The following is a 24,874-nucleotide window of genomic DNA, read 5'->3' as shown; positions in this document are numbered from 1 at the left end:
CACCAAGCCTTCCCAAAACTAAACCATTATTATCATTGCTGATCTTTTACTGTGTGATGTCTTTGCACACACGGTCTCTCGCATATATTTTCCTCCCAGCTTTACCTACCATAAATATATTGATGGATATATTGATGTGCAAGTGGCACAGCTTCAGTGACACACCGCCATGATAAAACCTCCAGAAATTAACCTGGTTATACAAGTTATTGGTCTGTAGGAAGGTGATGACTGGTGTCAAAAGGGAGAGGGAGATCAGAACCATGAACCAAAACAATTTCAAAAGTCCCCCTGTACGCAGGTACACAAAGCAGCGTGCAAATGGAAGGCCTGCCAACTCCACATTTATTATGAGTTTAGCTAGATGAAGGCCTTAATGAAGAAATACATTGCTGCAGTTGACTTACTTTTCCACTGAAAAGGTGGGCAGAAATCACTGATGTGGCCTCAAACCGGTTCAGGTCCTACCTATCTAGTAGATGTTTCTCTGTGAGAATGACCAGCTCAGTTTCATCCCCCACGAACATGCTCTATGGTGTCCCAGGGTTCAATTCTAGGCGCCATTTTATCCTCCATCTATATGCTCTTTCTTGGTGACATCCACAAATATGTCCAGTTTCACTGTTACTCCGTTGGCACACTGCTCCGTATTCCAGTCAGACCTGGTGACCAGTCTAACATAGCAACCCTCCACAACATTGTACTTGATACCCCAACAAACAGAATTGAAATCATGTCAAGCCTAGGTGAACTAGCAACTTATTGTCTGTATTGTCAATTGATCTGTATTTAATGCTCTGTTGATGCTTGTATGTTGTTCCTCAAATGTAAGTCGCTTTGGATAAAAGCGTCTGCCAAATGAGTAAATGTAAATGTAAATGTAAACTTATGGTAAGCCCTCAGCAAGAAATCTTGGAGTAGTTTTTGAACAGGACTGTGTTTTTAATCATTTGAGAAATATCTCCCTGCCTCGATTACTGTAAGTCCCCTTACATCTGTCTAAGTCAGAAATCAATCCATCGCCTAAAGTTGGCAAATGTCACCATGTCACCCCAGTTTTAGCATTCTTGCGCCTGCTGTCAGTTTATTTTAGGTGATTGATTTCAAAATTGTTTTATTACTACTATTTAAGGCATGAGTTATCTCCTTTCTATATCTCCTTTCATCGCCCTCAAGAGACAGCATGCAGACTGAGAACACTCTGGCAGGGCGTTACTAGTCATTCCAAGGTCTAGGCTAAATACCAAAGGAGACATGGCCTTTGCTGTCCAGGACCCTACACTCTGATACAATCTGCCAGAGGAGATCAGGCTTGCAGAGTCAGTTCCCTGTTTTACCTCACTTCTTTTATTGTGTGATGCCTATTTTTATCTTTAATTTTATTTTGACTTGTTTTCTATTTATTTTTGTAAAGCACTTCGTTACCTGTGTTGAAAAGTGCTAGACCAATCAAGCTCTTATTATTATTTTGAAAAAAAAAAAGAAGCAAAGACTGCCCTGTTTTTTGTTTACAACCGACTTTCACAACAGTGGTCAATGACATGACATTAAAAAAAACGAAAATAGCAGTATAACATTGTGTCTGTAGCAGTAATTAAAACATTTTGACTTAATCTACTTTTTTTCTGTGATCAGTAACTGTTGTCTGACAGGAAAAGGTAGAAAACCGAAACACAAATGTTATAATATTAACTCATCGATGACTTCTTAGATCACAGTACTGCCTGTACTTTCTAATTTTGTACAGACCCCAGTGCTTCCTTCTAGAAAACACTTAAACTGTATTGCTCAATTGCAACACACCTTAAGCTGCAGAGCAGGCATGAATTCCAGCCTAACAACAAAAACAATACGTTTTCGGAGGGGGTAGGTGGGAGAACAGGTGGCATGCGTCAGACTGGTTTACCCACATTTAGGAGTGAAATAACTTGAGTATCACACCACACCCAGACCTGCCTATAAAGTAGCACCCAAGAGATAGTGAGATGCAAAACAGAGCTCGACCAGCGCCTGACCTCTCCATCCTCTGCAGCAGCACTACCATGAGTCTCAGGAGCAAACGAAGCACCTATCCAGGACTTCACATGTCCTCAGGGGGCTTCAGTAGCATGTCCATGGGCTCCTACTCTGCCTCCAAGATCAGCTCTGGGGCTAACCAGGCGGCCCCGATTACAGCCGTGACCATCAACAAGAGCCTGCTGACTCCAGTGAAGATAGACATCGACCCCACCATCCAAGCTGTTCGCAACCAGGAGAAAGAGCAGATCAAGGGTCTCAACAACCGTTTTGTCAACTTCATTGATAAGGTAAGAGGAAATTTCACTGTAACTCTTACTGATCAATCTTGAGTGTCAGATTTTAATCACTTTCATAATCCTGATAATCTACTTAAATCCATTATTACCCTTTGAATTGGCATTTAAATGACTTACACGATCTCTGTAAAAGATGTTAGAAAGCATTTGATTTGGCTGGTACGTCCTCGTCATGCTACAGGTAAGACACCTGGAACAGCAGAACAAACTACTGGAGACCAAGTGGAATATGCTGCAGGGACAGACCGTCGCCGCCTCTAACATTGAGCCCATGCTTAAGTCCTACATCACCAACCTGCAAAGACAACTGGAGGTTATCAACAATGACAAACACAGACTTGACATGGAGAACAATGCCATGTACAAACAGGTGGACGAATACAAGAAAAAGTAAGACACTTTTTTTGCGACAGAAACTGAGCCACAGTCAAGCCTGTGTACTTGAGTGGAGTTTTAGACATTTGGTATTGAAGTTCATAGTGATAAGATCTGCTTGAATAAGCTGATATGTGTGGGGTGTTTCAGGTATGAGAATGAGCTCAACAAGAGGAATGAAGCAGAGTATGAGTTTGTCATGCTCAAAAAGGTACAGTATGCAGTCATGATGGCTATCATAGATTCTTGTTTTCTTTAGGTGTCACACTGGTGACTAGTATGTTTTTTAAAACTCAGATTAAGCTCTGAACCATTTGTATTAACTGATGAAATTCACAGTTTTATAAGCAATTTCTCTACTAATAATTTTCCATGTTGGGCTACAAAAACTTTCCATGTTGCTATGGTAAAATGTAAAAGGTTAAGCACTGAGAAAAGGTTGTTTTATACTGACTGCCTGCAGGATGTGGACGCAGGCTATCTGGCCAAGGTGGATCTAGACGACAAGGTGTCTCTTATCACTGATGAATACAACTTCCACAAGGCTCTGTATGATGCGGTAATTAACCATTCACTCAAAATCTTCTCAAAATGTCAAAGATATTAAATGAAAGAAAATATATATACACTATGTGAGCTTGTTTTGTATTCTGAATTTTATCTTCTTACGGTTGCTGTATGTACTGTTTTATAAAAAGGAGCTACGCGAGCTGCAGGAGAGCCTTAAGGAGACCTCTGTGGTGGTGCAGATGGATAACTCCCGAGGCCTGAACATGGATCAGATCGTGGCTGAGGTTAAGGCTCAGTATGAGGACATTGCCGCCCGCAGCCGTGAAGAAGCTGAAAACTGGCACAAGAACAAGGTAGAGAATAAAAAAATACATGACCCTAGATCTAACGTTAATAATAATGTTGCTGTTTATTGTAATAGAACAGGTCTTAAACAGGTTAACCAAAGCTCTGTCTATTACAATACCCAGTGTTTTTGCCAGGAAACACCCTTGTCAGACCTAATAATTACTGATCTCTTCATGTGTGTTCCTCTGTTTGATATCTGCTGGCACCAGTTTGATCAGATGGCTGCTGAGGCCGATCAGTACGGCAATGAGCTGCGCAGCGCCAAGGGGGAAATATCTGAGCTAAACCGAATGATCAGCCGCCTGCAGAATGAGATCCTGGCAGTAAAAGCACAGGTGAGGGAAAGGTTTATAGAGTGTCTGATATGTTGAAAGTGAAAGGCAACTGGACTTGTTGTTTGTTGTTAAAATGTGTTGGATAATACACGCAATAAGCCTTAAGTTTGATGGGTGCTACAAATCAGTGAAGAGCTGGGTGCAAAAAGGAATCATTACATGGAGAAAAAGCAACGCTTTACAACATTAATACTCCTCTTCAAGCTGCATTAACACATTAACTCTTAATTATTATGAAATAGTCAGATTGTCTAGTAGCCCATAAGTAATTACTAATCTTCGATTATCTACTTGCAAGGAGTGATTGACATGCTCAGATCTTACTGAATGCTTAAACCATCTATCCCTGATACTATTTTCCAGCGTGACAACCTTAAGGCCCAGGAAGCAGAAGTGGAGCAGCGCGGGGAGGCGGCCGTGCAGGATGCCAAGGCTTGCATCAGGAACCTGGAGCTGGCTCTGCAGAGGGCCAAGCAGGACATGGCTCAGCAACTCAGAGATTACCAGGACCTCATGAATGTCAAGCTGGCCCTGGACATAGAGATCTCCACCTACAGGAAGCTGCTGGAAGGAGAGGAGGAAAGGTGAGATGTGCTGGTAGATCTCAGCAGTATCACTGATTACAGGCTAATTTATGCTTTTAAGGGAGGGCAATGTTAGGCTAAAGTTAGTTTGCCTGATGATGGTCATCAATTTGAGGTCACAGCTTAAAATAGCCTAGTTATTCTCCAATTTAGCATTGCATCTCTATAACACTGTGTAACAACCTTTTACTTTGTCAGTACATCAATGCTTACAGTGTATTTCCTGCTTTCTCTCCTGTAGACTTGGACAGGAATCTATTGTCAACATCCAAACGGTGCCCACTAAATGTAAGTACTGTATTTTTCAACTGAAGTTTATTACCATTGGCATTAGGATTGCTGTGGCAGCTCACAGTGTGTGTATGTAATTTTTGTATTTTCTCTTCCCGACAGCCATCCCAGTTGAAAGCCCCCAGCCGCGAAAGTCAGGTGCACTTGTCATCAAAAAGGTGGAGACCCGTAACATTTCATACTAAATCTGAAAAAACAAAACACTGCAGTACTTTAACCTGGTGGTTCAACCTACAGTAAACCAATTGCAATAATGAGCCAGATGTGTGGATTATTTGTTTATTTCTCTTCTCATTTTGTTTCATGTCAGATTAATTACCACTTTGTGTGTAAAAATAAAGATGTGAACCTGAACAAACATTTGCGTTCCTTTTTCTTGGATAGTAATTAAGTAGACATGACATTCGTTGTTCTCTTTACATCATCATGAAATGCACTATACTAACTATATCAGAACCAAATTATTATTTCAAGCACATTATTTTATATGGTAACAAACTTGTCTAGAGGGGATCTTTGAGGAAAACTTAAACCCCTGAAAATCCTGTGGTTCAACTTATATTTTGTCCTTAGTTTATGCTGTTTTTGTATGCTGCTTTTCCTTAGGCTTAGTTTATATATTTTTTTCATACACATTATGCATTTGTTGCAAACATTTATTTAGTTACAAATAAATCACAATACACTTGGTTCATTTTACATACATTATATTTTATTTAGTTGAACATACAAAAGTATCTTTTTGGAGCACACACCATTAGTTACTTTTGAATTGTTTTTCTGTTTGTATAACTATTTGTTTTGAGCTTAACAGTGTTGGATTCCACACCCTGGAAGGATCCAGGAAGTCTGCTGTCTTAAAGGGGTGGTGCTTGGAGCAGGAGCAGCTTTATAGGGGAAGTGGCCTAATTGGACACTACCACTTCTTGTTCTGTCCGGGGGGTAGCTTTATTCTCTCCTTAGATATTTTGGGGATTAGATTTATATTTGAGTATTTTTGTTGAGTTAAGGTTAACTAACATTACATTTCTTTTGGAATAAGTTTTTAGGTAGGTTTTGCCATTATTTGTAGTTTATGTAGTAGTGTTAAGGTTAGTCTCCCCCTGTGTGTCAAAATTGGTCTGATCAGCCAATATATAAGTCCCCTTTGTTTCTTTTGTAGTAGGTCAGTTGTATTTTTTGAGTCTCTTATGTTCAGAGCTTTAGTTACCCTCTGTTTATTTGACCTCTTTTATGAGCCCAAATCTTTTTCTTTATTTTGTTGTAATGATTTTTGGGGGAAAGGAAAACCCTTTCTTTTGAACTTCCCTTGTGACTCCTCTTGCTTAACTGCTTAATCCCTCACAGATTTACAGTCTCGATGTTATTCCAACGCGGACCACAGCTGACCAGTAGTGGTTAGGAGAAATTACAGCTCACTTTACCCTGGCAGATGAATTTAAAAGAACTTCATGACCTCAAGGGCAGTTTTCCAGCGAAAGTTTAGTGACTTTAACTTCCTATGCTGCAACACACTCAAAGTATGGGGAATTATTTTGTCTTGACAATAAATAAATAAACAACATTTGATATAAGTAAAATATAAGTATAGGTACCTTTTGTATTTTGGGATATTGTTTTTGAAATTTTGAAAAGTTATTTACAAGTTTTTAATTCAGATGTGTGTTCTCCTAGCATATTTTTCTTTAGTTGAAGAAGTAAAACCACAGGGCAGAAATACTCCACGACAAGTAAAAGTCTTGCATTTAAAATGGTGAAAGCGCATATACGTATGATCAGCTAAATGTAATTAAAGTATAGGCCTACGTAAAGTGTACGAAAATGGCTCTTATTAGTGTTCAAATATATATAAGTTCCAAAAGTAAAAATACTTTTGCAGAATAAATAGTAGTAGTAGCAACAAGTGTAGAGTTTAAAAAGTTACAACAAACCTGATATTTCTTACCAAAGGTATTTCAGTGTCCTCTGTCTTCTAAAAATATAACCTGCTGGGTTTTAGGCCAGAGGATTGCATCAGAATGTTGATTAAACCATTGTTTGTATCCTCTTTGTAATGTGAAGAAAACTGACACCTCTTTGTTTAGAGCCAGAGGGACTGTTTTGTTTTAACTGTTTCATTGACACTTAAGATAGGGTGTCAACCATTTTGTAGACAAGCCCTGTTGTTCTCTATGATTAGTTTAGAGCAAAAGACTGCTTATTCCTGTAGATTGAAGGGGAGTTTCCCGTCTGGGATCGGCGCTCGTCTGTCTGACCAAATGAATACAATAATGGTACACCCTTCCTTATTGGGTGATGAAGAAACCAACCAAACAACCAATGACTATGGACCTAAGCCATGTGGAGGAAAAAGGACCCGCCCACATACCTGGAGGATATAAACAAATCATTTTATGAGAATCGGGACTGTGAGCTGTATATCTGAAAAGAGGAACAACTTTCCAGTCCACTGCAGTGTTTTTGTTTTTTGTTTGTTTTGTAATGCCATTTTTTATTCACCTATTTTTTTTATTAAAGGCAAGTTGCTTCTAAAACACTTTTTGTCATATTTGTTGAAACTGTCTATATACACCAATGCATATTAAAAAGTTAGGTGCTCTGAAAAAGAGTATAATAATCGGCTGTCTGTAGTCCTCTCAGAGCTGCAGTAAACACAGCCACTCGTTTCATTCGGACCGAATGCAATGATTGGCTGGCTGGCTGTCACTCTACCTCGCTGCCATGGCTACCAGCACTGCTGCTACAAGAGCTGCCCCCATGCGCGTGCCCGGTCAGCTCGCTCAGACTTGACGAGCGAAGCGGTCGGGCCGGTGGGGGATATCTGCGTGGCTTTTCAACACCGAGAACACCGAGGGGCTGACACACCGTGGTGGTTTTATTTCTGCTGGACAGGTACGAGTGCAGGCTGGTGTAGGAGCCAGAGTAAAGACGATGAATTCTATCTAGCTGTAGGTGAGCTGGAAAACAGCAGCTCGAGCTGTGCTATCCGACGCTAACAATAGGGAAGACAATGTAGGTGTAGATTGCGCCGGTTTAGTTATTCACCATATAGGTCTATTGTTATATTATATTCATATATTGCTATGTTAACACCTAACTTTACGTTATCTTTATCTTGTATCTAATCTGTTTGAGTGATTATCTTGTGTCTGCAGTTGATGTTTGGCTGTATGTTACTCTTTTACAAATGATGTAGCGTTTGTGTTTGTAGTTATGAGAAAGACATTTCAACGTTAGTATACATAAACAATGATGGCTAAAGGTCCCCAAGTATCTGTGTTTCTGGTATATAAGCTACCTGTAATATAATTTGACATTGTTCATAGCTAAACCTACTGTGTGAAAATCTTTTACTGTAACTGGTGCCGTTATGCCATTACTAAATTTACCAGAAGTAAAAAATCCTCTGTTTTATTTCTACTGTGCCCTCAGGTCACCTGCAGGTTTGAGTCTTTCATAGCCCTGTACTTCTCACCAGTATACACTGACCGGACCATGCTGGCTGACCTGGATTACAACCACCATGTCCACAGTCCAGCCAGGACAAAAGCTGATGACACAGTTCAGTATGTTGCATTATGAGTACTCTTATGCATTTTACTCAATACATTTATAAGTGATGAGTCAAAAAATATTAAACAGTATGAGGAATACAGATAGATGGTGCTGATTTATTGTTTTGATTGCATTTTATGTGGAAATGCTAACTGCTCTATAAGAGAATGATGTCAGGTATTACAAACTTTTCACTAAGCTGATCCTCCTTTCTGTGTTATCAGGTACAGTAAGGTGTAAAACAAAATGTCCAGGAAGTGGAGCTTGTACTCACTGAAGGTGGAGAAGGACTACAGTTACATCACAGACCTCCAGAGTGCCATCCTCCTCCTCCAACTGTTGTCTACTACTGAGGAGATGCCTAGAAGCAGAACCAGGAGACCTGATGATCCCCGTCAACATGGGGTTCAGTCAGGTGTCCCTGCCCCAACTGTGTTGCTAGATACAGCAAAATATAAAACAAAGTAATGTGGTTGTTTTTGAAATGTGGTAATCATGTCAGAGAGGTGATTGTGATATTTAATCCTCTCCACAGCAGCGATATGATGCTACATGCAAAGTCTGAACTGTGTTCATAATCAGTCAACACGCCTCTGGACACACCTTGTCTGTCTTCCTGTATATACTTATTAATTTTAATAATGTTTAAAATGATCTATTTGTGATATAGGTTGTAGTTTTAGTAGTATTTAATAATAAATAAGTGTTACACCACATTTGGATGTCATTATTGGAGACATAAGACATAAATGTAGTTGTTTGATTGTTTATGCTGCAAGTGTAAAGAAAAGGCATTTATCATTTTCAATGTTTTATTTAAAAAAGAATGAAAATAACATCCAGAACAGGGAAAAATATCTTCGTATTTTCTCCACCTTCCTGGGAATAAAACTAACACAAGTACAGATATTTATCCACACAGTGGATGGAATTATTTGTGTATCAGTTGGTGATTACATCTTACATCCTGCTAGGATTAAACCTCTGTATTGTCCTAGTGGATCAGGAGAACAGTTGTATATCTTCCAGAAACAGACACAGAGTCGTGATACTGAGTTGCTAAGTGCTCCACAATGCCACACTACAAACTGTCTGTTTGCTGTCTGTCTGTTACTCTGTCCTGGGTCTGGAAGATCAGCCACGTGTGGTGTATGGAAACACTGTAGTCTGGATGTTGTCCACAACACCTGAGAATCTCTGAAACAAGTACACTGGGGGGAAAAAAATGTTTTTGGAGTTCTCGACGCTGGTATGTGCTGCTCGGCTTGCACCTCGTCCTTCCCGTCCTGCCTCTTCTTCCTCGGACCCCGGCAGCCCTCCCTCCTCTGCTTCGCCTCGACCCCAGGCCGGTCCCGGTCCTGTCCCGGTCTGTGCTTGGCTCTGGAGTGCAGTTCTCATCAGAGACAATAATGCTGTCACCGTGGAAGCTCTAACATGAAAAAGAACGTGCAAGTTATGAGTCTAACACGAAATACAGGTTAGTGTAGTGTAACTGATGGTAACGGAAAATGTGTATTAGCCAGTTTTTAGCTTTGCCCAATGTTACCGCAGCTGCTAGCACAGCTACCTGTTGCAAACAGTTAGCTAGCCAGCTCGTGAATCAAAGTCAGTATTTTTAAACCTATCCAATATTAACATGCTAGCTTGATAGTGAGTACTAATAACCGGGTTAGTTGTTTGTTTTAATAACGATAAAGTTAAATGTTTTCTTACCCCTGATGTGAGCCTGCATCGCGCTGTCCTCCGCTCGTCACACTGTGCTCGTCCTCCGGCAGAGTCGGCAACGCGCGTTCACGTATTTGGGGGGCGTGGCTTTGAAAGGAGCCCAGAAGGGAGGCGGTGGGAGTTTCTCTGTTGGATACTTTCAAAAATCCGGCAATTTCTTGCTAGTTTGTCATATTTACCTACCCTGCCTTTAAATCTTCTTGTTAATTTTCATCGGACCCAGCCTCTCCCTCTCCTTTCTCAAACTCTGAAAAACGCAACACTAGTAAAGCTAAATAAAAGCAGTGGAGTGAAAAGTACAAATTTTCCCTCTTAAATGGAGTGGAGCACATGTATAAATAAGCATAAAATGGAATTACTCAAGTAGGCGATAGTACTGGAGTAAATGTACTTACCAGTATATTCTTTACAACACATATTCTTTCTACGTATAACTTAATTTAGGAGTATGTTAACACAGCTGCAGTGTTACTGCTGGCAGGACACATTCAAACTGACTTTTGCGTTAGGATTTTTGGCGTTACCGGTTCCTGTCTGTAAGGCAACGCGCAGGGCTGAAAATCACACGGTACTTCCTGTTTTGAGCAGCTCGTGGTCTAATTGGGAGGTTATGGCAAGCTTGTGTGCGACTGTTGCTGCATTCCCGCTGTAGGCGTAACCCACCATTAAATCAGAAGTCTGTCTGCAGATACTTTTTTCCCCTTACGACTTTTGCTTTGTTTTGTTTTTTTAACATCACTGCGTCCAAGGTAACTGCACTTTCCACTTACGTGTTTTGAAAAGTAATTGCTCTGTTACTGTGAGACGGCTCTGTGTGAGAAATGTTGGTGGACAGCTTCCAAAGCAGATAATCATTACACGGTAATTTATTTGCAGACATGAATGATATGTTGCCTGCAGACTGTCATGCTGACAGTCAATTATATTTTATGTTTTCTCACAACAGTTATTTACACAATGGACAAAGACTCAGTGCTGACTCATATCCTGAGGTCAAAGGGCATGTCCACACTTCTTGGTGGAGAGCTGTCAGTCAGTGTGATAAACAACAAGTACATATCCCCACTGACTTCTGAAGCTCAGGTGACGGATAGTAATGTAGAAGACAACTCACCCACCCTTGATCATGCAATCCACGCCGCTCTGTCTGGTGAAATCAAGACTGTGGTACTGGTCGGTCTTGAAGGATCAGGTAAAACCACTGCTTTGGAGAACCTAGTAGTGGACTGGGCAAATGGAGAACACCTTCAAAACTTTTCTTATGTTTTCCATTTCCAATTCAGGGAGTTTAATTCTCTTGATAACCGGATGCTCTCCTTGGAGGCGTTAATGCTACACCATCACGGTCATATCCCTCCTGAGTCCATGCACCTGGTTCTGCAGAAGCCTGAGGATGTGTTGTTTGTTTTTGATGATCTGGATCGGTACAAACGCAGCCTGGACCCTTCTGTCCACACCCTCTGCTCTGACCCCAGCCAGGCGGTCTCAGTGTCCTGTTTAGTGGCCAGCTTGCTACATGGGTCACTGCTGAAAGGAGCTGCCATCGTGGTGGCATCCAGGCCGACAGGATGTCTGAAGTTTCTGAGTGGCACCAGGGTGGATGTATTGGGGTTTCTGAGGCCACAAAGAGAGGCCTACTTTAACGGGTTCTTTACTGACCCAACTGCTGCCAACAAAGCATTTACGCACATGGAAAAGACTCTAGGCTTTTATGATATCTGTACCACCCCAAGATTTTGTTGGACAGTCTGTTCTATATACAAGTCTCTGATGGATGCTGGAGCAAAACTTCCTGAGACGTTATCTCAGCTGTATGTAGATATCCTGGTCCACCTGATTCAGACGCTCTCGCTGAACGAGGCCTGCAACAGAGAACTAGTGCTTGCCCTCAGCAAGATGGCGTCTCATTGCACCCTTGACCAGCATTCGAGCTGTACCAAAGAGGAAATAGATTCCTTTGGTTTTCAACGGTTTCTCACCACACTTGGTGTTTTCTTGCAAGTAGATGGTCACCAGTCGGAGGTCTTTTCCTTCCACTCCCAACTGATGCGGGAGTTCCTCTTGGCCGTGTCTTTCTTTTTGGACACGTCACCGTCTGAGGGCACGGAGAAGATGGTGGAAAAGCACAAAGGCCGTGCAAAGTTTCTAGATATCTTCCTGGCAGGACTCTCAGAGCCAATTCAGCGCAGACCGCTGGAGACCCTGCTGGGGGAGTGGAACGCTGATCGCATCATGGATTTCAAATGCTGGCTTAAAAGCAGCTCAGAGGTGACACTGAAGGGATGGTACAAAGACCAGCACCACCACTGCTTCCATCTGCTTCATCAAGCTCAAAATGAGAGTTTGGTGAAAGAGATCATCACCCCCTCAGCGCGAATGGGCATCAGCTATGGAGACCTCAGCCTCCAGGACTGTGTAGCTTTGAATTATGTTATCACGTGCCTCGGAGGGATAGAGCAGTTGAATCTGTATCGTACAAAGAATTTGACAGAGGAGGCAGCAGAGAGGCTGGCTCCAACTATGAGCTTGTCACATAAGATCACGTAAGTCATGGTAAAAATAAATACATGTCCAGGCATCATTCATTTTATGTTCAGTTGGCTGTCATATGTAAGATCGCTGTGTTGTGTCCACCAGCTTGTTAGACAGTTTCTTGAGTACTGGGGCTGTCAATCATCTGGCTTCAGCTCTCAGCAGAGGACCCACCAAGGAGTTGGATCTCTCTCACACCGGCCTCGGCGATGAAAAGTTCAAAATTCTCTGCGCTGGACTCAGAGACTGCAAGCTGCACATATTAAAGTAAATCTAGCTCAAGGCATTCTTTTCAATTTTATGTGAACAGATATTTCTCATAGGCAGAAATAGCCCAGTTCATTTAATAAGTCCTTGATATTTTCATTTTGATTTACCCAGACTTAAAGTGTGCAGACTGACAGAGGCAAGCTGTGAAGATCTGGGGTCTGTCCTGACCTCAGGCACCTCTCAGCTGTGTGTGTTAGACATTACGTTTAATGAGATTGGGGACCAGGGCTTTACGAAACTGTGCAAAGCGCTGCATAGTCCTCACTGCAAACTGCAGGAGCTCCAGTACGTACTCTAAAAATTGTAGTATTGTATTTTGTTTGTTTGTCTATTTATGTGTTGACTTTTAGTTTTGATGAATGACCTTATTTTGTTCATTAAAAAGGCTACAAAGCTGCATGTTGACTGCTGCATCCATGGAGGCTTTATCAGCAGCTTTGCGCTCTGGCCAATCACAGTTGAGAAAAGTGAACTTGACACAAAACGCGATTGGTCATAGTGGAGTGGAGACTTTGTGTAAATCCCTGCAACACCCACTTTGTAAACTACAGAGCCTCAAGTAAGTCTGTTTCAAGATGATAAAACTGCAGTGAATTCCTTTCCTTTGATATGCTGATTGAATTGATAAGTGAAAAGGACTCTCAAAATACCTCCTGAAAGTGTCTCTTAATCACCCCCAAAAAAGCAAACAGAATGTGTGTGATAAATCATTCCTTTACATCTATAGTTTTCTGCCATTGGTGACCTTTTTTTCTATCTTAGTTTATTTGATAGTGAGCTGACAGGTACCTGCTGTGCTCCTTTGATGGAGGCCTTGATGTCAGAGCACTGCTCTCTGTCAGAGCTGGACCTGTCAGTGAATGATTTGGGCCAGGAGGGGGCACTGCTGCTCTGCCAAGCCCTCAGTCGACTTGGTTGTCCAATGGAAAAACTCAGGTAGAGTCATCTGTATTGTCTTTTCAGTGATAAAGTGCCACCTGTCTTGGTAAAGAAAAAGTACAGTATCTTTATATTCTGCTGCACCCTACAGCTTGACAAAATGCGAGTTAACCCACTCGGTCTTCAAGGAACTGGGTTCAGTGCTGAGAAGTGAGGTTACTCGACTTAAGTCTCTGGCTGTAGGTATCAATGAAGTAGGAGACCAAGGGGTTAAACATCTTTGGGATGCTGTTGCACATCCAAGCTGCCAATTGGAGGAACTGAAGTGAGTTGAAAAAATTATTTTTTAAAACACTCTCCTTATATCTTTTTTTTTCATGACCACATTGCAGTGTGCACTACATTCAAGTCTCTTTTATTGCAGCGTTGAAATGACCGGTTTGACTGATGCCTGTGTTGAAGACTTGTGTGCTGCTATAAGAGCCAGCAAGACTTTAAAGAGCCTGGACCTGAGAAACAACTCACTGACCGATGCGTCTGTCCCAGCCCTCATCAAAGTCATGCAGGGCAGCCACAACATGCAGGAGATGAAGTAAGCCCGATTCACTTCAGTTAAACCATCTTGAGCCAGTGCACTTTACATAAAGTTTCTCAGCACAAGACGTTTTAAACTAGCATATAACTACTTTTTGTGTCTCCAACTCTTTTCAGTCTGAAGTACAACGACTTCAGTGAAGACGTTTTTGACATGCTGGAAGAGTGTGTTAAGATAAGATACTGAAGAGGATGAATTCCCCTCAAAGGCCGCAAGAGGATCACATGCAGTACTGTCATGAGTGCTGCCATGCTGTTGTTAAAGCGGAAACAATCAGTGGATAAATGCATTTGTCGATCTGCAGAAAAATCATGACATTGGGGCACATTCACTTACCTCAGCTTCTTAACTATGAAAATGTGCTTTTCTTTTGACTTACACAAAAGTAAAAGAAATATCGTTAGGCTTGGACGGTTGGGTCTGACTTTTAAGAACTTGTGATTGACACTTTTTTTGCTATTTATAGGTCAAACGATGACTCACTAATGAAAATAATCGTCAGTTGCAGCTCTACTCATCACAGTCAAGTTCATCATCCATAACATAATAAAGATTATACACATTCGTCACTGGATTTGATACAATGTTTTATTAAGAAACCTTTGGTATATTAAGAGAGATAGTTGCCATTTCGGTTTTTGAAGCTTACAGAGTAAGCAGTATACTCAGTACGGCAGATGCAGTGATTGTTTTTCAGCTGTAAAATATATTACCGACTTTGCTAATAAAATGTATTTACATGTATAAAATTAGTTTTGACTGTAGCTGTGTAGAAATGGACTGTTACGCATCTGCTGCAATTTCTAACTTTGAAAACACACACACACATACAGTGAGGTGCAAATAGACCACACACACATTTTCTGTCTACTTCTGTAAGCAAAAGCAGATGTAAACTTCACAAAGTGTAAACCTGACTCAGTAAGACATTGCTAAGTCTGTATTCCACACATGAACTTCCCCTGCATTCAAGTCTTCTATCCATTTAAACAACAAAGGAAAAAGTGAAAAAATAAGGTGGTTTTCAGGTGGTCAAAGTGGCAAGACGGGTCACACAGGCATGCAGGAGGTGAATAAAGCCCCTTTTCCACTGCATGGTACCAGCTCGTGATGGCGGAACAAAAATGTGCTTGAAAGTTTTCGGAGTTGACGAGCTCCGCAAGTGGCGCCGGGGGAAGCCTGCACCAACCCGCGGGAGGAGCGTGTGAGGCCGGCCAGCCGCCCGCTCACAGAGCACTCTGCTCCTTCCGTCACACAGGCCGCTGCAGCAACAACAGCAGAGGAAAACACAGCTGGAAAGTTTTAATACCACTTATCTGTCTTTATATTCGGAGTAATGGTGAAACGTTTTGACTTATATCAAGAGACAGCTGTTGGTGGGTCGCTGGTGTGTGTGTGTCGCATTGAACATTAGGTTGCGGCAGTTCTGTGTGGCGTTGCTATAACGACCAGCTACATTGAGGGGTACTATCTGCAATGGAAAACGGAGGACGGCGGGCCAAAACCGAGTCGAGTTGAGCTGGTAATGGAAAAACGCCATAAAAGCCACACTGGAAGTACATATCCCCCTCATCGTACTCAATGCCCGTGAGTTTCTCCATTGAGGTTACCAGTGTGACTGCTGTCCTTTGGGTTTCGGGTATGACTGGGATTCTTAATGCAACTTCTCGTCTCCTCGTCTGAGCTGCTCTCTATGTCGCTGTGGTCATCTTTTGACACCTGTAACATGAAAACACAAATAGGAATGACAGTTTTGCGAACAGGAATAGCAAAGAAAGCAAAAACACTGCAGGTGTACAGCCGCGATATCAGCTCTGAGGCTGTTGGCATGCTCACAATGAGGATGCTGAACATCCTGATGCAAGTAATGTTTTACCATAGTCATGCTGACATTTTCTAATTAGCATTAAACACAAAGTACAGCTCAGGATAAGGACATAGTCATTAGATTTACAGATATTTGGCATAAAGCAAAATTTTGATGACAATGCTGCTAGATGCAGATACATTTGCACCCAAGTTATTACAATTTAACAAGGAAACATGTCGTTCAATCTGAAAACATTGCAAACCAGTGCAAAACGTTTTAAGATTGAACTCAGTTATTTCTACTCTGCATGAGCAATGCAACTAACAACCGGCCAACTGGCTGTGCCTAACCAATCCAGCAGGTCACTCCTAATGACTCAACCCACCAGCCAATCAGAGGCAGAGTAGGGCGGGGGGTTTTTCAAGTCCGCTCACTGCGGAGTCTGACAGCTGAACACGTGTGGACGTTAGTGGCTGCTAGCAACCTGGGACGAGTCCAATCTCAAAACGTTTAGCACCGGTTTGCAACGTTTTAGGATTGACGACATATTTCCTTGCAACGTTCCGCAACAGGATTTGATGTATGTTTTCTTCTGTTTGGTGGGCGTGTCACAGATGTTACCCAATCAGCTGCGACAAGTTTGTAAACACGACGACGTTAAAAAGGCAGGGAAATACAGAGCACTTGCATACACAACAGGGTGTTCGAGGCACCACCCTTTCCATTGAAAAAAACGTTTTGCTACGTTTTGTCGGTGCTGAACTCGCCCCTGGATGTTATGTAGTTTACGGTAACAGGACGAAACGTGTGGGCATCGGTGTCATTTACACTGGGGACGCTATGTCCCCATCACTTTTTGGAAGGGGCCTTACACTGCCTCTGTGTCTTTCTCTGCTTGCGGATCACCTTTTTTGACCCCTGACCAGTTTGCATGCCTGCGTCTGGCAACAATATCTGTACAAAATCTTGCAAAAATTCATTGAGTAGATATAATTCACTGGACAAAGGGACATTTTGACGTGCAGTTGGTGCTAGATGAAAAATCAGGGGATCATCAAACTCAGACATGACAATCCATCAAACAGCTGTCAAGATATTTTACTAACAGAAATGTCAGCCTCATGAGATATTTCAGTCTGGAACAAAGTGATTTCTTTGTTTATTTCTTAAATCTCAAATGACCCAACTGTAGTAAAAATTTAACTTTAGAATTTATTTGGTCTTTGATAAGTCTTTATATTCTATAGCATTGAAAAGCTTTTATACTGAAAACGTTTTTTTTGTACCTGTTTACAAAAGCCTTTTTTCAACATTCACACATGTTCTATTTTTTTTTTCTCATTCGCAATTCGTTCACAAGGCGGTTTTCAGATCTCACTCAATTTGCAGTTAACATATTCAGCATTCAACAATACTGTATATTTACTTTGTATTCCCTTAGAATACCAACCCTAAGTAAAAACCCTTTTTACTTAAATTTTGTAGTGAGTCCTGTGACTCACATACCTCTCTTTTTATTATGGGTCGCAGACCCAAAACATAACACTGTGCAACAGTAAGGTCCCAGACCTATAGGAAAACCACTGTCCAACAGTGATTTCCAGACTATAGTACTTTTACACCAAAGCTTTGTCGATTCACACAGCGGCCCCAGGCCTGACCTGTTGACAAATCTGTCACGGACACCCTGTTGGGTAGTGAGAAACGTTTCACTTGAATAGCCTACTCACCAAAAAGAGAGTGTTGCCAGCCATTAGGTTCTTATGGATCACAGCAGTAAGCGAGCCTCGGACACTCAGGCGCCAGGCCCTCAACGTCTCACCTATAGTTTGGAGGAGAGGTTTGAAGTCTAGAGTCTAGGTTTTACCTTCAGCTCCGAGTGTCAGAGTCCTCTCACGCGTGTGATCCTGCCTATAACGGCTAAATTGTGATGGCAATTCAAGTTTTCAAATAAGCAGCTTAGGCAAACCCTTGTCTTTCTGTGAATATTATTCAGGTCTTCTGGAGAAGGAACTCACTGGGACACACGCATCAGGGTATCATCCAAGTGAGCTGCAGTGTCTTAGCACATGCAGCTTTTATCCTAATCTCAGGGTCAGCATTATCTTACCACTGGAGGACAGTCAATTTAAATCTATCGGAAAGACATTCAGCTCTAGTACAGCCAGGTACATGTTGTAAACAATGAAAGACATGATCCCCTGGACACATCACATACCCAGTACCCAGTACCCGATAAACCAGAGGCCCTCAGTGAGTAACATTAATTACATGACTGTGTTTGGAGATGGTACTCATGGAATTCCCATTACAGGGGTGTGAAAAATAATTGATCGTCCAAGTCGGCATCAATTATGAATCAATTCACAAATGTCAATAATCTATTATCTAGAGGTTAATTGATAACGTAATGTTGATGGAACAAAAAAGGCGGAACTCGGAAATGCAGAAGTGCAGCTCTGGACCCTCTGTGCGGTGCACACAACAGAGACGTGTGGTTCTCCCTGTTAGGCACAAACAGACAGCTGTTGAATGAATGACTGCTGCTACTAAACTTTCACCATCCATCCATCGTCAGCCGCTTATCCTGCGTACAGGGTCGCGGGGGGCTGGAACCAATCCCAGCTGACATCAGGTGAAAGGCGGGGTACACCCTGGACAGGTCGCCAGTCCATCGCAGGGCCACACATAGACAAACAACCACTCACACTCACACTCACACCTAAGGCAATTTAGGGTCACCAATTAACCTAGTCCGCATGTCTTTGGATGGTGGGAGGAAGCCGGAGCACCCGGAGAGAACCCACGCAGACGTGGAGAACATGCAAACTCCACACACTAAACTTTCACATGATCAATAAAATCAATGTTAATAAGCGTACAGTAGTGCTTCGCTAGCGTCCTCTGCTCATTCTTCAAAGCTATGTAACAGGTGGCAGTAGGTGACGGTGAAAGCAGCAGAGCAGAGGAAAGTATGAGCGCTACATTTCAGTCTGGCAGTAAGTGTACATTGCAGGTCACAGTGTGTCCGTTAATTAGTCTGTCGTTTTCCAACTAGTGGAAAAGTGAAGACAGTTAGCGCTAGTTAACATCTTCTTTTCAGACTGCGGTCTGGAAGCTGAGCAGCACGTTTTTTGGCTGTTAGTTCAATATCATTTGTTGTCATTCATCTACATATCGAGTACACAATGAACCCAATGCCGTTTCTCAAGGCCCATGGTGCTCAATACAAGATTACAATAATCAACTTACTAGACAAGACACAAACATGTAACTACACTAGACGAGACAAAAAAAGGAACAAATATATTAAGGTGGCGTGAACGTGGTTTGGCTGGAGTGTTGTAAAATGCGTAGTTCAACCCCCATCTGACTCTACTAATAACAGCAGCATCAGAAATAAAAATAGCAGCAGCAGAGGTCAGTAATAACGGTGTAATAATAATGCTATACAATGTTAGCTACATTTATATGAAGTCACATTAAATATCTGCATTTTGTTACTTCCTACTTCTTTAAATTGTTACAAATACTTTTTCTTCTGGTAATGAGGTCCCCGGAAATTCCCACCTTTGAGGTGATGCAGCGTGATGCATCGAGATATTTGACCTGATAATCGTAATCGAATCGTGAGACCAGTGAAGATGCACACCCCTAGATAGCATGGCTTAAAATTTTTACTACAAAGAATAGCCAGCCAGCCTTTCCCTTCATTATTGCTTTGAAAGCAGTGCAAGTGATGAAGTAGAACCAGATGATATGAAGAGCCTGCAGCACCAACAGCAACCCACTGAACAACCACCAGGCCCGGTATGGCCCGGCGATCTCCCAGCTCTCAATCAGAGCACTGTTAACAATCCTGCAACAAATACACACATTACATTACAGGTTACTTGAGCTCTGAATTTGTTAGTATTACAACTTTTAGTTAATAAAGAAACAGTTAAACATGTGACAGTGTGTAATTTGATATATAATGAGCTCTCATTGCCTCACCAGAAAGGATGAACACCACAAATAGGCCATCACATAGCTTCTGGTACTTGGAATAATTGAAGAGCTTGGCAGCCTTTGGGACAAAAATAAGGCATTAATGATTCACAACAATAAAATATCACACCAGTGTCTCTGTTTTCCAGTAATGACATGTTATTGAAATGTTAAAAGCTGTGTTTTTCCTGTCAGACAGGTAGTAGCTCACAACTGCCTTTACTACCTTGTACTGCTGTATTTTAATGACATTTTGTCACTGAAATGCTAATAACAGATGTGTTTTTTCTGTCAAACTGGTAGGACAAGTAGCTCACAGTGGTATCATTTCCATGCTCGTGTGTTCTCAGCTGTGTTTGCCTACAGTTTACGAAACAGCGCTTAGCATTGTTAAGTCAAAACCCCCTCATGTTTGCTTCTTGCAACAGGTGAAAATCTTCATCAGCGAGTTCTTTACCTCAAGGAAGATGTCGGATGCATCGTGCACATACATGACCAAAGTGCCAATTCTTAGCATGTTGTTGGCATAGGAAAATGTGATGAGCAGTATGGTGACAAGGTGGTGGACAAGCATGACAAAGAAATCCTGTCAATAGTGAAATGAAAAGAGATGACACAAGAGAGAGAGGGATGTTTATCATGTTCTCCACTGCTGAAAGTCAGTGCCTGCTAATAGCCAAAACCTCAGATCATTTCCTAGCAAATAATCAACAGTGATTTGAGGTTCACTACTCTACAGCCACACAGTGATTTCTGACTTTAACTCATTTTATTCTCAATTTATAAAAAGTATGTTCTTTCTAAAAAGCTCAAAATCCACATAAACATTTCTGTTGGTAAATAAGATGCTTGTGCTACTTGCACTCAAATTTACATGTGTTATGGATTAATCCTCAATGCTGGTCTTTTGTACATTCATAAAGACTATCAGAACACCAACTGAAAGGCTTTGTTTAAATACTGGGATGACAGGATGATCTGAAGCTATAAATAAGATGCTTTGTAAATCCTTGTGGCACAACAGCATTTCATTGTCTAAACTGTTCTGCTAGAGCACATAATAATAAGCAAATTTTAATACACTGGAAACATTAAATGGTGTGAGAGGTCAACCCTGTAAACATACTTCCAAATAAATAAAGAAAAATGGATATGACATGAAGATATTTTGAAAAGCTGGCAAAACAGTTCCAATACAAAAGGTGGCAAGTACTTAGGAGGTCTACTGAGAGGCAGCACAATAGTGTTAGTTAAGCCATTGTTGACTCACCTTACGTTTAATGTCTATGAACGGGGAAAACATCCAATAGAGACCAATAGAAAGCCAGCTCAACTACATAGTAGTTGAACTGTGCAGGACTCACATGCTTTGGGAGGAAGTGAAGCAAAAACACATTTTAAAAATATGTAATAATACCAATATTGGGGCACTGAACAGATCAGAGTCATAACATAGGATGATTAATGTAGTTAGTAAAATAGAAACTACTAACCTGAAAAGGATAGTTAGGATAGTTATAGTTATAGTACTAGCACTGTCTGGTGTCCCACAGCCAGGGCGACTAATAAAAACAGAAACAATTGTGCACATGATTAAGCCTGTGTGATTAGATCAACAAAAGCTATGCAACACTTCCATGCAACACTTCCATGCAACAGTATCAGTATTCTGCATTCACTCATTCAACTCACCACCCACAGATGGCGAATGGCATAGATGAAAACCCCCAGGTAAAAGGTAAATTGCCACCTGAAATTAAAGACAAGAGAGCAATTTGAAAAAACAGAACAATGTGACTTGTTCTTATTGAAAAACAACACTGCTGGTCTGCAGTTATGCTAATGCCTCTGTGAGGCTGAACTGAGTCACAGCAGTTCTTTGAGCTACATGCTAAGGTCAGCATGCTCACAATGACAAGGCATAACATTTACCATGTTCACCATCTAAGTGTAGTGTGTTAGCATGCTAACATTTACCATGTTCACCATCTAAGTGTAGTGTGTTAGCATGCTAACCATCTAAGTGTAGTGTGTTAGCATGCTAACATTTACCATGTTCACCATCTAAGTGTAGCGTGTTAGCAAGCTAACATTGCTAATAAGCACCATTTAGTCACCGTCATGAGCTGTATGTTGAGCTGCATTTGGTCATAAAACAAAGACATTTTGAGATAATGATGGTGCTAGATCAAACATTAAGGAATCACCAAAGTTATCCTGAGGGGGACACGAATGTGTCAATCAAATTACATGGCAATTCATGCAACAGTTATAAAAGACACTCAAAACCACAAATACTTGAGGAACAAGTTGGGGATCACCACAGTCATTAGGATTCATCATCCACAAATGTCTGTACAAAATTGAAATGCCAATCAATCCAATTGTCAGATAACTCTCCACTGTTTTGGAGGAAGCTTAGTAGGAACCTATATGCTTTCACAGAACTTCTTCTGCATACTTGGCCTGTCTTGGTTCCGACGGACGTGAAACCATCTCTGAATTTTTCCGTACATCCCAGTCCAGTTGCTTGGAGAGTCCATCCAGTTGCCTCGTGTCTGGACACTATAGAGGACAGCACAGGACAAATACAAATCATTGGCTTTGCATAGCCTCTACTTGTAAAACCACAATACCAGTAGGTATGACTGTCACACCACCTGAAGTATTTACTGAACATATTATGCCGGTGGTGGCGTATTCCAGTGCAGAAACATCAGTATTCCAGTGTGTAGAGGAACATTTAATGGACTACAGAACAAACATGGGCCTTATGTACCGTTTTGGACTGATACATCCTCTCCAGAACATCATTGGGCTGAGCTTTCCGAGGCTCTCCTGCCTGAATCTGAAGTATGTGGGCACAGGGCTTGGCCACTAGCCTGTATACACACAGATGGGAGGCAAAAGAAAAGAGAGAAAGTGGGGGCAGGGAGGGGACACAGAGATGGAAGAAAGAGAGATAAGTTAAAAACTTTGTACAGACTATAACAGATAAACCATTAGCTAAGATTGGCCAAGGGTTTCCCTCACTGACATGAACTGTGCTTCAGCAGTTTGCCAAGTGTTATATTCCTGTTTTTACAGCTATTTTTCTTGTTTTTTCCTTTCTGAACCACAGTTGCCACACGAGACTGAAGCCCTCAGCTGTGCACTCACACAGCTGCACATAGGCCGAAATAGCAGGGGGGTAACCCCCCCCCCCCCCAAAAAAATAATCATTAACTAATATAATGATATATAATTAAAATGACTATGTAAGTTGTAAAATAATACAAATGCAATAAAGGTTTGTTTTAAGTTTAGAAACATTTTAAGTCCTCCCCTCCCTTGCCTCACAGTGGTTTGGTTCACTGCCTGCTTTCCCTCTTTTTGTCACTGACACACACAACTCTCCAGAGGGAGAGAAACTTTGAATCGCTTCAGTAGTTGTGGAACTCCAGTAAGGCTGGCAAGGCTATTTTATTCACTTAGAACATCAGATGAACTGTTTTTTCTCTTTAATACAGATGATGCTGAGTCATTAATAAATTAATCATGACAAAAAATTATGATAACGGATATGTTTTTCCATTAGTTCTCTATGTTATGTATTGTAACATTACCTAGCTTGTTTGGTAGCTTTTCCAATAGCTTACTGGATAGTAAGTAACCCACTACAGCTAGAAATGTGCCGATCAATCAAATAGGGACTGGAAAAGGCTGTTTTACAGCTTAGTCGGCTCTGAGATGCTTTTTTGTTGGATTTTATTTGTAGCTACAAAACAGTTCCTTCCAGTGAAAATGCAATTGTTATCAAAGAATCAATGTTTCATTATGACCATACAATTGAATGGACCCGAGTGAGAATTGCCCATGTTTATGCTAGTGCTGATAGGCATCGTAATAAAAATTTACAAAGATGTTTGTGTATGCTGTCAATTATAGTTCTTAAAAAGAAAGAATCAGAATCAGCAGGTCAGACCTTTAAATAATCGGTAATTGGAATCAGCCAGTATGATGTTAAGTGGCAGATCAGCTGTATTTGAATATCTAAGAGACATCCTCTGTCCCAGACGAAACCTAAAATACTAGTATGTGGACGATGCCATAATTAGGATAATATGATCAATGGTGAAGCTATGAACTTAATTCACATTTAAACAATTATTGCTTTGTGCTGTTGGCCAGATAAAAAGACAGAGATAAGAGTAAGTACAAAAAGTCATGGTAACATCACGGTCTCCATGCTACAATAATAATAGTTGTAAAACTTCCCTTTGTGTACACGTATCCTATACAAGTACAATTTTGGCTGTATTATGTCCCCTTCAGAAATTTAGCTTGAGAAATTTTATGTTTATTGTCCCCCCGACTGTTAGATGAAATTTACGCCCTTGGCTGCAGGCACCCAAAATGTGGAACTTCACTAAAAATAAAAACAGCAAACAAGGGTCTTATTTACCTTTCGAAAAGCAGTCTGAGTAGAAAAACTCCGACTGCCAGCGGCAAGGCGTAGAGTATGTCTCCCAGTCTGGGATACTCAACACCAGGTGGTGGACGCTCCAGGTCCGCCCATGTAACATTTTCGGGAAGCCAAAATCTCTCACTCCAAATCCAGTCTGAGAGAAAGGAAGTCATCGGGGAACACAGAATACTCGAGATCAACAGTAGTGGATAAAGTCAATCGGAGAAACTACTTGTTGAGCATCTGTTGGCTTAGGTTAAAGTGACTGAAACCCTTTGCAGAGATGTTCCCGCCCGCCCACTGTAATATTTCT

At 41.4% G+C, this 24,874-nt stretch overlaps 2 protein-coding genes, 1 long non-coding RNA gene and 1 pseudogene across 5 annotated transcripts; 3 read left to right on the top strand and 1 right to left on the bottom strand.

Moving 5' to 3' along the window:
• The first annotated feature begins 1,976 nt into the window (after window positions 1–1,976).
• Window positions 1,977–5,118, top strand: LOC119906247 (keratin, type II cytoskeletal 8-like). Its single transcript, XM_038723816.1, has 9 exons — window positions 1,977–2,306; window positions 2,497–2,705; window positions 2,841–2,901; window positions 3,154–3,249; window positions 3,389–3,553; window positions 3,758–3,883; window positions 4,247–4,467; window positions 4,709–4,755; window positions 4,861–5,118. The coding sequence occupies exons 1-9, from the start codon at window positions 1,986–1,988 to the stop codon at window positions 4,941–4,943; spliced, it is 1,329 nt and encodes a 442-aa protein (XP_038579744.1). The 5' UTR covers window positions 1,977–1,985; the 3' UTR covers window positions 4,944–5,118.
• Window positions 5,119–7,537: 2,419 nt separating this feature from the next.
• On the top strand, window positions 7,538–8,599 carry LOC119906248. The gene is made up of 3 exons (XR_005444950.1): window positions 7,538–7,650; window positions 8,191–8,324; window positions 8,538–8,599. It is a non-coding gene; the product is annotated as an uncharacterized LOC119906248 (long non-coding RNA).
• A 2,051-nt stretch (window positions 8,600–10,650) lies between these two features.
• Window positions 10,651–15,058, top strand: si:ch73-233m11.2 (NACHT, LRR and PYD domains-containing protein 12). 3 transcript variants are annotated; one of them, XM_038722833.1, is made up of 9 exons: window positions 10,651–10,787; window positions 10,985–12,581; window positions 12,676–12,837; window positions 12,952–13,125; window positions 13,226–13,399; window positions 13,603–13,776; window positions 13,871–14,044; window positions 14,144–14,311; window positions 14,431–15,057. In XM_038722833.1, the coding sequence occupies exons 2-9, from the start codon at window positions 10,996–10,998 to the stop codon at window positions 14,498–14,500; spliced, it is 2,682 nt and encodes an 893-aa protein (XP_038578761.1). In that variant the 5' UTR covers window positions 10,651–10,787; window positions 10,985–10,995; the 3' UTR covers window positions 14,501–15,057. The 3 variants fall into 3 exon arrangements, with proteins under 3 accessions (XP_038578761.1, XP_038578762.1, XP_038578763.1); XM_038722834.1 differs by lacking the exon at window positions 10,651–10,787 and adding an exon at window positions 10,804–10,899 and having other exon boundaries at window positions 14,431–15,058; XM_038722835.1 differs by lacking the exon at window positions 10,651–10,787 and having other exon boundaries at window positions 11,106–11,230; window positions 11,322–12,581; window positions 14,431–15,058.
• A 4,725-nt stretch (window positions 15,059–19,783) lies between these two features.
• LOC119905630 lies at window positions 19,784–24,874 on the bottom strand (annotated as a pseudogene).

This window comes from Micropterus salmoides, unplaced genomic scaffold (genome assembly GCF_014851395.1).
Source record: "Micropterus salmoides isolate LMB-PRFRI ecotype aquatic unplaced genomic scaffold, ASM1485139v1 Ms_hic_scaffold_16, whole genome shotgun sequence".
NCBI lineage: Eukaryota > Metazoa > Chordata > Actinopteri > Centrarchiformes > Centrarchidae > Micropterus > Micropterus salmoides.
The sequence above is the reverse complement of the archived record's forward strand: the minus strand, read 5'-3'. Positions and strand labels throughout refer to the sequence as shown.